General features: G+C 40.3%; 1 protein-coding gene across 1 annotated transcript in view; it reads right to left on the bottom strand.

Annotated features, from left to right (window-relative positions):
• PLEKHG5 (pleckstrin homology and RhoGEF domain containing G5) overlaps positions 1–14,748 on the bottom strand; it is a 185,837-nt gene that overhangs the window by 97,440 nt on the left and 73,649 nt on the right. Inside the window, 1 exon segment of the mRNA XM_053690951.1 lies at positions 734–897. Coding sequence (XP_053546926.1) covers positions 734–897 — 164 coding nt within the window.

The raw sequence follows: 14,748 nt of genomic DNA, 5'->3' as shown, positions 1-14,748 counted from the left end.
GGGCCTAAAGGACTGATTGCTCACTGGCTGATACACTGAACTCCCAGTGCTATATTTGTGGACAGTAACACAACTGGGCCTAAAGGACTCATTGCTCACTGGCTGATACACTGAACTTCCAGTGCTATATTTGTGGACAATAACACACATCACAAACATAAAATTTTATAAAATAATACTACTGTTTTAAATACATTCTATTAGACAAAATAATTTTCTTGTCTCTTTAAAGGGACATAAAACCAATACAAGTTTCCTTCATTATTCAGATAGAGAATATAATTTGAAACAACTTCCCAATTTACTTATATTGTCTAATTTGCTTAGTTCTATTGGTATCCTTTGTTGAAAAGCATACCTAGGTAGACTCAGGATCTGAGAGCTAGCTGTAGATTGGTGGCTGCATATATATACCTCTTGTCATTGGCTTATCAATGTGTTGAGCTAGCTCCCAGAAGCGCATTGCTGCGCTTTCAAAAAAGGATACAAAGAGAATGAAGCAAAATTGAAAAACTGTTTAAAAATGTATGTTCTGTCTGAACTGTGAAAGATTCTTGTAGGTTGGAACCTTAGACAAATGCAAAAGCTACAACAAAAAGACCAGATGATGATAAAAAACTCTTTATCAAAACCACAGATTTGTCTGTAGTATGACGTTTATTATTTATGAAGAAGCCTTATTTTAGAACAGTTAGCATCAGATCACAGAATGCAAGTAATGGGGGTACCTTACCAGTATATCTGAGCTCTCTCGTCGGAATGGAGGCTGATCAGAGCGATCCGTTGTAGGGTTAAATATAATTGCTGATGTGGCGCCTGTATTCCTCATTATTGGTAAACTCAATGACCTGAAATCTTTCACCGCCTGCTCCACCTTCAGTTCATCACCTGGTTTGGCTGAGAAATAAAACAAATAATTGGTTCAAATAATATTTTAAGTACACAGCAATTTAAAGGGACAGTGTACTCCAAAATGTGCAATTGTTTATTAATATAGATAATCCCTTTATTACTCATTCCCCAGTGTTGCATAATTCTGTGATTACCTTTTACCTAAGTCTCTGTAGACAGCCCACCTTCTCTCATGGATATTTATTATCTATTGACTTGCAATTTAGCCAATCAGTTCTGTGCCCTGCACAACTCCACGGGAGAGAGCACAATGTTATATATATGGCTCACATGAACTAGCACTCCCCTGTTGTGAAAAGCTAATAAAAAGCATGTGATAAGAGGCCGTCTTTAGTGGCTTAGAACCAGTCAGAAATGTAGAGGTTTAAATGTTATAAAGTATATTAATATAACAATTCTGGTTATGCAAAGCTGGGGAATGGGGAGTAAAGGCGATATCTATCTGTTTAAACAATAACAATTTTGGTGTTGACTGCCCCTTTAAATGTATAATTAAACTTAAAAAGTCGTTTGTAATACATGCATTTGATTATTACTGCTTTGTAAAATGTGTAATTACTTATTATAGTCCATGGATATTTAAAGGGACAGTAACCACCTTGTAATTTCAAGATATTTTTGTGGTGCTGCTATTGAATGTCATATTAGCCAGGTCTAAAGATTTTTAAAATAAATTAACATCCTTTTTAGAGCAATAGTTTTTTTACTAGCCAAACTACCTCCACTATTTTTACCTTACTTGGAGGAGCCAATCTTTAGTCTGCAGACAACAAGGTTAGCCAAGGTCACAACCCTAGTATAAAATGCATTGTTTTGCAGTTTGTCATCTACTGAAGGTACATATATGTAGCATAGTTAGCCTCAATAATTCAGAAGGGTACATTTCAAGTTCTGATAATTAGAAAATACTGAATTTTCTTATCAAAATTATAAAAAAGAGGGCAAAATAAATCATGAAAGTATATTGCACAGCTGTTTCATTATGCATAACTTAACATTTTATATACTATGGGGCTTGATGCCCCTGTTTCCGCGCGAGCCTTTAGGCTTGCCGAAAACAGAAGTTATGCATGCTCTGAGACAGCGGACAGAAATCAACCCGATCGAATACGATCGGGATGATTGATACCCCCTGCTAGCGGCAAATCTGCAGGGGGCGGCATTGCACAAGCCGTTTACAAGAACTGCTGGTGCAACGATAAATGCTGACATCGTATGCTGTCGGCATTTATCGATGTGCGGCGGACATGATACGCTACATTGTATCATGTCCGCTCACACATTAATAAATAGGTCCCTAAATCTCAAGGGATTTGCTATCCCTTTTAATCTTGTTCAATTGTTCTGGTATTTACTGTTCTAATTAGATATCTGCATATGCCCTTATACAATTAGCTCCATACACAAGGGTACTTGTGCATTATTGTTATGAATTTGAACTGATACTTTTAATATGATTTGTAATGCTTGTTTTTATTATGATTCTTACATTGTACCTTCAATACACTTTTTCTTAAAGGGATAGTCTATTTAAAAATTGTTATTGTTTAAAAAGATAGATAACGCCTTTACTACCCATTCCCCAGCTTTGCACAACCAACATTGTTATATTAATATACTTTATAACATTTTAAACCTCTACATTTCTGCCTGTTTCAAAGGCTCTATTGACAGCCTCTTAATCACATGCTTTTGAATTTGCTTTTCACAACAGGAGACTGATAGTTCATGTGGGCCATATAGATAACAATGTGTTCATGCCCGGGAAGTTATTTAAGAGCTAGCACAAAAACAGTACTAAATGCAACTCAATAAATTGTAAATAGTCACAGTCATGTGATCAGAGGGCTGTCAGAAGATGCTTAGATACAAGGTAATTACAGAGGTAAAAAGTGTATTAATATAACTGTGTTGGTTATGCAAAACTGGGGAATGGGTAATAAAGGGATTATCTATCTTTTAAAATAATAAAAATTCTATTGTAGACTGTCCCTTTAAGCATTTTTCTTATTACGCACTGTATTGTAATATATTTGCCTCTCCTACTGACTGATCTTTTTGAAAAATTTTGCCAGAGTTTTAGAGAAACGGCTCTAACTTTGAAACTGTGGAATATGGAAAAAGCTCAGATAAACAAAGACACATTACAAAAACATATTCTAAAAATGACATGCTCTTAATAAACTATACACTTTTTGTAAGCTGTAGAAAAAAAGCCTATATACAGGTATACATTATACACAGGATATTATGCTTTTCTGTTACTGTGCTATGGAGAGAAATATGCTGTAGAGATATATGTTCATTTTCGTACAAATGCACAATCGTAACACAAATTGGATATTCGTTTCGTTTTAAAGTGATAGTAAATCCTAGCGTTGGTGAAACACTAGTATTTACCATTGGAATAAATGAAGGGGACTTTCAGTTATGAAGTATAAAATACTTCATACTGAAAGTTACTTTATTTGTCTGAACCGTTCGCAGCACTGAGCTCCTCAGGCAGCCCACGGCAGAAAGCTATTTTGCTGTGAGGTGATGTTTCCACCTCTTAGCCAATAGCCGTACAGGCCAGCTGGCATTATGCTGGATAGCTAGCACGCTATTGGCTAAGATCACCTCACAGCAAAATAGCGCTTTTCCGTGGGCTCTAAGGCGCTTAGCGTGACGAACGCTTCAGACAAATAAAGGAACTTTCAGCATGAAGTATTTTATACTTTATGACTTAAAGTCCCCTTTATTTGTTCCACTGGTAAATCCTAGTGTTTCACAAACCTTTTGCACGCTGGAGAGTGAAAGAACCTATGTTCTAGCTGCTGATTGGTGGCTGTATATATAGTGCACCAACCCGATCATATTCTTGCCTGAGCCCTGGCTACGCTAATATGAGGCTTAGTGCAGGTCCTGGGAGTCAAGCGGGTTAAGCCTGCTGTTAGCGCAAAAGGTAAGTATAAAGCTACATGGGAACTTTTCACCTGTAGCTTTGAACATTTAAAAGCTTAATGAAAATTAATGTAAATGTTTAACGAATATTCAGTATTTGTTTTGTTTTAAATGAAACAAATACCAATAAGTGCAGCCAAAAAATATTTGTGGGAAATAAATTTCCCTGAATATTCCTTACGAAAATTTAGTTAGAAGCGCCTTTGGCTGTTGAATTCAATGGGTCTATTTAGTTGTCAATATATAGTGCAAAACTAGTGGTTGGGTAAAATCAATGCTGTCCATACACTGTATGGATGAATTTTCCTACGTCCGCTCTGATATTTTTCTAATAAAGAAATGGTGTCATTGTTCGCATTGTGATCGCTAAGTTGATGAAAAAGACGTATTGGATTTCGAAAACAGCCAATAAACACGATGAAAAAGATTGGATTTGACCCCAATGCTTAACCCCTGCAAAAATGTTATCCTTGCATTAGAATGTCCCTTAAATTACTATTAATGATTTAACCATGATATTTTTACCATGTAGTGACAAAACACAGATTTGTCATTTGGGAAGAATCATCAGCATATAACACTCAGTATGTTCATATATGGATTATTTTTATGTGTTTGATGTAAATAAGTGGTGGCCAAGAGGCAGCCCGTGAGCCACAAGTGTCCCTCTGCACTGAGATCCTGTGCCACTGTTTTCGTGGACCCATGAAAAAGAGTAAAAATGTGTTCATTGGGGACTTGGGTTGGGCAAATAACATGGCCACAACTCAAAAGAGTCCTCTGGAGAGAAGAGAAGATCAGACCTAGGACACCCTGTAACCATACTTATATCTCTCCTTGTGCCCTGGAATTGTTAGGAAATATATTGTGTAGGTATATGGCTTCCAACATGTTGATCTGAAGCCCTCATGTGACAGGAAGTTGGCCATCACTGATGTAAATTATTATTCTAGAGTTACTGAACAAAGCTTTCATTTGCATGAATTTTGACTATAGCAAAGAGCTTGCTTAACCCCTTAATGAAAGCAATCACAATTGGACAGGTTCAGTGTATAACAACAACACCTTTTAGATTAAAGTTTTTGTGAAAAATGTCTGTATCCTTAACATGTGCTACGGAAATTTGTGGAGTTATACAAATAAATTATAATGATAATGATGTGCTGGTCCACTTTGGCTGAGGGATCAAGATCAAAATAGTTTAGTATTATTGACACATTCTCTGTGATATTTTTTACTTATAGAATTCTGCAGCTAAAAGGACTTGATAAACCTACAGATGACACTTTTCAAATTATTACCGGGTACTCCAAAATGTTTTTGTGTGTAACTGAATTTGCCATGGACAAAACACTCTGACATTATTTCCCCTCCGCCATATTGGATGATAATGGGAAGCAACATCACATATACAATTGCTTCCTGCTCAGTTAATCTTAAAAAAGTAAACAAGTACAATAAGTGTTTATACAAATAAAATTATCAAAATCAAAAACCTAACTAACACGTATTCCCACTACCCTGATAATGCCTCTGTTCAAATCCCTTAGAGAGACAAAACACACATAGCTCAGTGACGTGCAGTAATAGGAGGCAGGGGAGGCAGTGCCGCCCCTGTCCAATCAGGGAAAAAAAAGATTTCAAATAATATTTATTAAAAATAAAAAAAAGTATATTTTTTCTTATTCTTTTTGGCCACGCCCACCCCAAGGGTACCCCCCCATGGCAATTTTACCCACATCATAATTTTATTTTACTGCGCTAGCGCAGTAGTCACATTCATCATAGTACCCATTGTTGCGCAATTAGGAGGCAGTGAGCCGGTCCGCTGCCCTCCATTAATTGCGCAACATGGATCTAAAATACCAATCCTCTGCTCACTTAGAGCTGCGCCACCCACTGGTGACTGCCGGGCCCTCATAGTAGCTCCATTGGAGGCGGTTCTCAAAACCGCCTCCATGATGAGCTAGATCACTCAGCCAATCAGAATTCAGCATTGCAGGGAGGCCTGCCTGCTGATTGACAGAGTGACTGTGGGTCATGTGACATCGCGCCGGTCTGTTTAGCTCAGGCGGGAGTGGGAAACTGACCATAGGAGGTAGAGCTGCTGCAACTGCGTGTGTGCCCGTAATGCCCTCCCTGCCCGCAGCTGAAAAAATTCAAAGTGCTCAGCTCACTGCAGTGCTCAGTGAGTCAGGACTCAGCAGCTGCGGTTGTGGAATGTAGAGGAGGTCCTGGGACCTGGAGGAGGACTGTGCTGCAACAGTGTGGTGGCATGGAGGAGAGAGAGGAGAGAAGACTCAGGAGGAGTAAGTAATACAAAAAATAAACTTATCAGCATGGGCAATCTTGTTTTAAGGCAGCTGAAGGGTTAATGGCATCCCTGTCTAATCTCCCCCTTGTGACAGTGTTCCAAAGTAAAAATCCGGCACCTCTGTCCTAACTGTGCAGTGTATGCTGCAAATGTGACTCTGAAAATATTCTGAATTTCTGAAACAACTCTAGCAGCATCACTGTTAAAATTGCCAAGTGTATTTTTTCCCTGTTGGAAAAAATATGCATTGTGCAATTTTAACGGTGCTGCTGCTTTTATTAACTCCCCTTTTGACAGCTAGCACATCTGAGCACGTCTGAGCACCCCCAGCTTTATGTGAGTGAATGCTGACTTTGTGCAAAATGTTGTGGGGTGGGACTAAGGGGGCAATTGACTTGCAGTAAGGGGGCAATTGACTCCATAGTAGGCAGCATATAGAGAGAGTGATGAGAGGAATACCCACAAGCAGAGAGAGAGCAGGGCAGCCAGCATAGCTAAGAATGATCATGCTGCACTCCTTGCATACTCAGTCAGAAACTTTTGCAAAACTTGCTGTCTCTAATATCCTTAATTGAAGAAAGAGTGCTGCTTTTCTACATGTGTAACTATAATCCCTCCTGCAGTTATGGTGCACATCGTTTTTTTATTTTTTGTGGGAGGGGTTTACTTGTTGGGTCAGTGCATTATGTGTTGCTGTTTAAGCAGTGGTAGGTTCCACTTCCTTCTATTGTAGCTTTTGACAGGGACAAGAGATCCCTTTTTTCTGTGAATGGTGATTTAGCTCCATAGGTCAAGAACTACATTCCTCCTTCTTCTGGTTTAACCCTTTGGCTTCCAAATGACAGCTGAGGTACTAAAATTGTAATGAGCAAAGCCTGTTATGTATATATATATATATATATGTATGTGTGGACAGTGTGTGTATATACTGTGTATGTATGTATGTATGAATATGTATATATATATATATATATATATATATATATATATATATATATATATATATATATATATATATATATATATATATATATATATATATATATATATATATATATATATATATATATATATATTAAAGTAAATGCAATAAAGAAATAGGTACACTGATGTCACTTTTTAACAGATTTTCTATTGTAAATGGGAAGGGGGGTTAACTAAACCCAGATACATGTATTGTAGCTCTTTAATAGTTATGGTACTGTTAAATAAACTGTGTGTCAGAGTGAGAGAGTCTGTGTGTGTGGGAGTGAGATTAAGAGAGGTTGTGTGAGTCTGAGAGTGTGTGTGTAAAAGGGAGTAAAATTAAGTCTGTGTGAGAGTCTCTGTGTGTAAAAGAGAATTGAGAGTTTGTGTCTGAAATTGTGTGTGTGTGTGTAAAAGGGAGTGAGAGAGAGAGTCTATGTATGTCTGAGAGTCTGTGTGTAAAAGGGAGTGATATTAAGAGAGCGTGTGTGTCTGAGAGTGTGTGTGTAAAAAGGAGTGAGAGACAGTGTCTGTGTGTGTTTGTGTGTAAATAGAGTTAGAGAGTCTGTGTCTGAGTGTGTGTAAAAGAGTGTGTCTGTGTGTAAAAGGGAGTGACAGTCTGTGTGAAAGTGTGTGTGTGTGTGTGTGTAAAAGGGAGCATGTGAGATATGTATGTGTGTGTATATAATTTTGGGTTGGGACTGGGGTGGTCCATACAGTGGGCAGGAGATACAGGGGTGGAAAAAAGGGTCTGGGCTGGGGGCCCTTCAAGTTTGTTGTGCCCAGGGCCCCACATATTCTAACGGTGGCCCTGCTGGGTAACAGCTGCCTTGCACATCTTTGTGCAGATTTGTGCTCTCTTTCTCTCTCCCCTCTCTTTCTCTCTCTCCCCTTTCTGTCTCTCTCTCCCCTTCTATCTTCCCCTGCACCCTCTCCCTCCCTTCCTTCTCAATCTCAATCTCTCTCAATCTCTCTCTCTCAATCTCTCTCTCTCAATCTCTCTCTCTCTCTCCTCTCCTCTCCTCTCCCCTTTCTCTCTCTCTCTCTCTTCCCTCTGTGTCTCTATCCCTCTGTCTCTCTCTCTCTCCCCTCTGTCTCTCTCTCTGTCTCTCTCTCTCTCTCCCTCTCCTCTCTCTCTCTCCCCCTCTCTCTCCCTCTCCTCTCTCTCTCTCCCCTCTCTCTCTCTCTCCCCCCTCTTTCTCTCTCTCTCACCGTATCTCTCTCTCTCCCTTCTGTCTCTCCCTTTCTCCATCCCCCTCTGTCTCTCTATCCCTCCCCCTCTGTCTCTCTCTCTCTCTCACCGCATCTCTCTCTCTCTCCCCCTCTGTCTCTTTATACCTCCTCCTCTGTATCTCTCTCTCTCTCTCCCTTTCTCCATCCCCCTCTGTCTCTCTCTCTCCCATCTGTCTGTCTCTCTCTCTCTCTCTCTATCCCTCCCCTCTGTCTTTTTAACTCTCTCTCTCTCTCTCTCTCTCTCTCTCTCCCTTCTGTCTCTCCCTTTCTCCATCCCCATCTGTCTCTCTCTCCCTCCCCTCTCTCTCCCTTCTGTCTCTCCCTTTCTCCATCCCCCTCTGTCTCTTTCTCCCATCTGTCTCTCTCTCTCCCCTCTCTCTCTCTCCCTTATGCCTCTCCCTTTCTCCATCCCCCTCTGTCTCTCTCTATCCCCTCTCTCTCTCCTCTGTCTCTCTCTCCCTCCCCCTGTCTCTCCCTTTCTCCCTCCCCCTCTGTCTCTCCCTTTCTCCCTCTCCCCTCTATCTCTCTCTCTCCCCTCTATCTCTCTCTCCCCCCTCTGTCTCTCTCTTTCTCTCTCTCCCCCTCTGTCTCTCTCTCCCCCTCTGTCTCTCTGTCCCCCTCTGTCTCTCTCTCCCCCTCTGTCTCTCTCTCCCCCTCTGTCTCTATCTGTCTCTCTCTCTCTCTCCTCCCTGTCTCTCTCTTTCCCCCCTGTGTCTCTCTCTCTCTCTCTCCCCTCTGTCTCTCTCTCTCTCTCCCCTCTGTCTTTCTCTCTCTATCTCTCCACCCTATGTCTCTCTCTCTCCCCTCTGTCTCTCTCTCTCCCCTCTGTCTCTCTCTCTCCCCTCTGTCTCTCTCTCCCCCTCTCTCTCCTCTCTGTCTCTCTCTCTCCCCCCTGTCTCTCTCTCTCCCCTCTCTCTCTATCTCTCCTTTGTCTCTCTCCTCTGTCTCTCTCTCTTCTTTGTCTCTCTCTCTCTCTCTCTCTCTCCCTCCCCCTCTGTCTCTCCCTTTCTCCCTCCCCCTCTGTCTCTCCCTTTCTCCCACCCCCTCTGTCTCTCTCTCCTCTGTGTCTCTCTCTCTTCTCTCTCTCTTTTACTGTCTCTCTCTCTCTATCCATCTCTCTCTCCCTGTCTCTCCCACCCCCTCTGTCTCTATCCTTATGTGTCTCATTCTCCCCCATGGTCTCTTTGTCTGTCTCTCTACCCTCTGTCTCTCTTTGTCTCTCTCTCTACCCTCTGTCTCTCTTTGTCTCTCTCTCCTCTGTCTCTTTGTCTCTCTCTCCCCCTCTGTCTCTTTGTCTCTCTCTCCCCCTCTGTCTCTTTGTCTCTCTCTCCCCCTCTGTCTCTTTGTCTATCTCTCTCTCCCTGTCTCTCCCACCCCTTCTGTCCAATTTACATCTAATATCTAATTTCCTTCATTCTCTTGATATCCTTTGTTGAAAATCATATCTAAATATGCTTAGTAGCTGCTGATTGGTGGCTGCACAATAGATACCTCATGTGATTGGCTCACCCATGTACATTGCTATTCCTTCAACAAAGGATATCTAAAGAATGAAGGCATATCCTAGCCAGTGCCTCACCTGCCTCTGACCTCACTGCACGTCACTGACATAGCTCTATGGTTTTGGAGCACAAACGTTAAAGGGACAGTAAAGTTAAAATTAAACTTTCATGATTCAGATAGATAATGCAATTGTAACACCTTAATGACCAGAACCATAGCCTATACTCTGTGTACCTCTCTGCATCGGGTAGTGGTGGTGCCAACCGTTGGGATGTGGAAGCATCAGGATGGAGGCAGGTGGGCAGCCCATTAATGGAGGAGGCAGGAACGGGCGGTACCACTGCACTGCATAAAATTATTTCCATAGAGAGTGGGAGGGAGGAAGGGAAGGAGAGAGGGAGGGAACACAAATATATTATTTGCGGGTGATAGGGGCAAAATGATCCTTTGAAAGGGGAGGTTAGGAAGGTAAGGGCTACTGCTACACTAAAAAAAAACCCACGATCATATGGAATTAGTAGGGGCCACACCCTCTGTACCCTTTTCTCATGCATAGATAGACTTGTGAGGTTCACAATCTTGCATGCTGTGAAGCATTAATCCAAAATATTACATCGCCTATCTGTCCAGTTTTTCTCCATGCCTACAGAGATAACACAGAATTTCCAACATCTAAATAGTGAGATATGTTGGTATGCTTACTAAATTTTAATTGTTTTGACTCCATATATATTTATCAGAAAACTGTATTAAATATGAGAACTTATAAGCAAAAAAATTTAGAATATTGCTTACATCATATGAACAAAAACATCACAAACACTACAAACCACACGCACACACACAAACATACACACACACGCTACACAACTCACCACACACACATACACACTACATGCACACACACATTCACACATACACTACAGACACTTGTACACACATACACACAACACAGGCACTCACAAACACATACACATTAAATTCACACACACTACATTCACACACACACACACACACTACACACTACAGACACTTGCACACACATACACACCACACTGACACTCACACACACACCACACAGACACTCACACACACATACACATACACACCACACAGATACTCACACACACATACACACCACACACACACTCACTCACACTACTAAACAGCACACCGCACATCTCACACACACTACAACCCATGAACAAAAATAAGTTTTAACTGTAAGATGTATTTTTTGTTAAACAGCTGAGTATAGTAAATTAAATAAAACAGAATTAAATATAATTTACCTTCTCTGGCTTGAGGTTATGATATCAAGGCATTTAAACAAAGCAGTTCCATGCACAGACAGCTGAGATACTATGAATATGAGAAGAATTGCTTTTGGTAGCACAAGAAACTTAAGCACAGTGTAACATCCTGTTTATTCTTCCCTAAAGGTGCATCCTACTTCGGTATTTCCCCAGGCTTCAAGTTTGAAAATAACTGGCACATAGCGCACTGTCTTCCGATAATTCATTCAGACAACACTGAAATGAAAGCAAACTTTCCCTTGGGAGTTATTACCTCATTAGTTGGAAATAGAATGCTGAGGTAAATTTTCTCCATGAAACTGAAATTCATTACACAAATACTAAATTATTTGCATTTCTCCAGGCAATTTCTTGACTTGGAAATTCAAACAAATCCGACAGCAAAAGATCAAACATTTGTAAATATGCATTTTATTTTCTGTGTTATATGAAATCAAGTGTAGCTGAAGGTGTAGCTAAAGAGGAAGCGATTATTAAACAGCAAACTTCCTCTTCCTTTTCCTCTGAAAATTAGGAATGGTCTTCAGTGAGGTACAAAAATCCTGTAGCAAGTTACACACTAACAGCAGTGCCTCACTAGATAGCGTACGAGAAATAAACAATTTCTCATTCCAGGGGTTGACAAAGTTTTAAGGGACATGAAACCCCATTTTTTTTGCTTCATGATTTTAAAAGAGAATACCATTTTTAAAAAGTTTCCAGTTTACATATATTATTAAATGTTGTTCATTCTCTTGTTATTCTTTGTTGAAGAAATATATAGATAGGTAGCGTGAACATTTCTGGAGCACTGCATGACAGGAAATAGTGCTCTTGCTAATGTATAACATTATTGCAAAACTACTGCCATATAGTAAAAAAACTAATGCCATATGAGTTTACCTTCCTGCTTTTCAACAAAGGATAACAAGGAAACAAAGAAGATTTGATAATAGAAGTAAATTGGAAAATTGTTTAATATTGTATGCTCTATATTAATATTTAATATTGTATGCTCTATCTGATTCATGAAATAAATATTTGGGGTTTTATGTCCACTTACATTACATTGAGTTTGTAATCAGTTCTAATCATTAAAGTGGTTATTTAAAATTATTGTAACATTTTGGAGTCAAAAAGGATTTTCCCTTTTCTTTTTGGATCCACAGACAGCAGTAAGAGGAATGTGTGATAGGTTGACCATGATGGACTTGAGTCTTTTTTCAACTTATATTTCTATGTAGATTCATCATCCTTGTTGCCATTCTTCCTTCAGTATAAATTTCTGAAACTATGGACAGTACTGCCACACCCTCAACACTCATTGGCTCTTGCCCTGGCCACTCACCTTGCCCATAACCCATCCTGATGCCCAACCATGGCTGGTCCGTACTATGCTCACTTGGCTTAGAGACAAGAGCATAAATCTTTCTTCTAGCACAGTTTACGCAAAGCACATTTTTTATAGTAGAAAATTAATTTGCTGGACCTTTAATTTTCGCTAAATATTATTTTAAGGGTTTTTCATTTTACATTTGCAGCACAGTTTGTTTTCAGATTACCTAATTCACTCTGTTAATCTGATATTACTTATGTCATTTATTTTATGTTCTTCTTTAGATATATTATGCATCTACACAGCAACCAAACAGCAGTGGACAGTTTTTATTATTTTACATCATAAAATCCCAGAGACGGCTTGCGCTTGCTGCCATATATATATTTATATTAGTCGTGTAAGCAACATTCTACCACTCTTTTTTAGTTTTTTTTTTTTACATTTAACATTTAATATTCTGTTATTTTTATTTTCTATATACATCAGTAGTAAACTGAATCTCAGTGGCACCAGGACATCCCAACCTCATCACTCTTTTGCCAATAAGACACTTTGTTAAGGTTAAAAAAATACCACAAGCGCCTAAGATATACAGTATCTCACAAAGGTGAGTACACCCCTCACATTTTTGTAAATATTTGATTATATCTTTTTATGTGACAACACTGAAGAAATGACACTTTGCTACAATGTAAAGTAGTGAGTGTACAGCCTGTATAACAGTGTAAATTTGCTTTCCCCTCAAAATAACTCAACACACAGCCATTAATGTCTAAACCGTTGGCAACAAAAGTGAGTACACCCCTAAGTGGAAATGTCCAAATTGAGCCCAATTAGCCATTTTCCCTCCCCGGTGTCATGTGACTCGTTAGTGTTACAAGGTCTCAGGTGTGAATGGGGAGCAGGTGTGTTAATATTGGTGTTATTGCTCTCACACTCTCTAATACTGGTCACTGGAAGTTCAACATGGCCCCTAATGGCAAAGAACTCTCTGAGGATCTGAAAAAAAGAATTGTTGCTCTACATAAAGATAGCCTAGGCTATTAGAAGATTGCCAAGACCCTGAAACTGAGCTGCAGCATGGTGGACAAGACTATACATCGGTTTCACAGGACAGGTTCCACTCAGAACAGGCCTCGCCATTGTCGCCCAAAGAAGTTGAGTGCACGTGTTCAGCATCATGTCCAGAGGTTGTCTTTGAGAAATAGACATATGAGTGCTGCCAGCATTGCTGCAGAGGTTGAAGGGATGGGGTGTCAGCCTGTCAGTGCTCAGACCATACGCTGCACACTGCATCAAATTGGTTTGAATGGCAGTCATCCCAGAAGTAAGCGTCTTCTAAAGATGATGCACAAGAAAGTCCGCAAACAGTTTGCTGAAGACAAGCAGACTAAGGACATGGATTACTGGAACCATGTCCTGTGGTCCGATGAGACCAAGATACACTTATTTGGTTTAGATAGTGTCAAGCTTGTGTGGAGGCAATCAGGTGAGGAGTACAAAGACAAGTGTGTCTTGTCTTCAGTCAAGCATGGTGATGGAAGGGTCATGGTCTGGGCCTGCATAAGTGCTGCCGACACTGGGGAGCTACAGTTCATTGAGGGAACCATGAATGCCAACATGTACTGTGACATACTGAAGCAGAGCCTGGGCCGCAGGGCATGATGACAACCTCAAACACACCTCCAAGACGACCATTGCCTTGCTAAAGAAGCTGAGGGTAAAGGTAATGGACTGGCCAAGCATGTCTCCAGACCTAAAACCAATTGAGCATCTGTGGGGCATCCTCAAACGGAAGGTGGGGGAGCGCAAGGTCTCTAACATCCACCGGCACTGTGATGTCTTCATAGAGGAGTGGAAGAGTGGCAACCTGTGAAGCTCTGGTGAACTCCATGCCCAAGAGGGTTAAGGCAGTGCTGGAAAATAATGGTGGCCACACAAAATATTGAAACTTTGGGCCCAGTTTGGACAATTCCACTTAGGGGTGTACTCACTTTTATTGCCAACGGTTTAGACATTAATGGTTGTGTGTTGAGTTATTTTGAGGGAACAGCAAATATATACAGGCTGTACACTCACTACTTTACATTGTAGCAAAGTGTCATTTCTTCATTGTTGTCACATGAAAAGAAATAATAAAATATTTACAAAAATGTGAGGGGTGTACTCACTTTTGTGAGATACTGTATTTGTCCTGACTTTCACAACACATGGACCTAAAATAACTGTCTTTAATGGAAAAT

Source organism: Bombina bombina, chromosome 8 (assembly GCF_027579735.1).
Source record: "Bombina bombina isolate aBomBom1 chromosome 8, aBomBom1.pri, whole genome shotgun sequence".
Taxonomy (NCBI): domain Eukaryota; kingdom Metazoa; phylum Chordata; class Amphibia; order Anura; family Bombinatoridae; genus Bombina; species Bombina bombina.
This window is presented reverse-complemented; position numbering and strand designations above follow the sequence as displayed.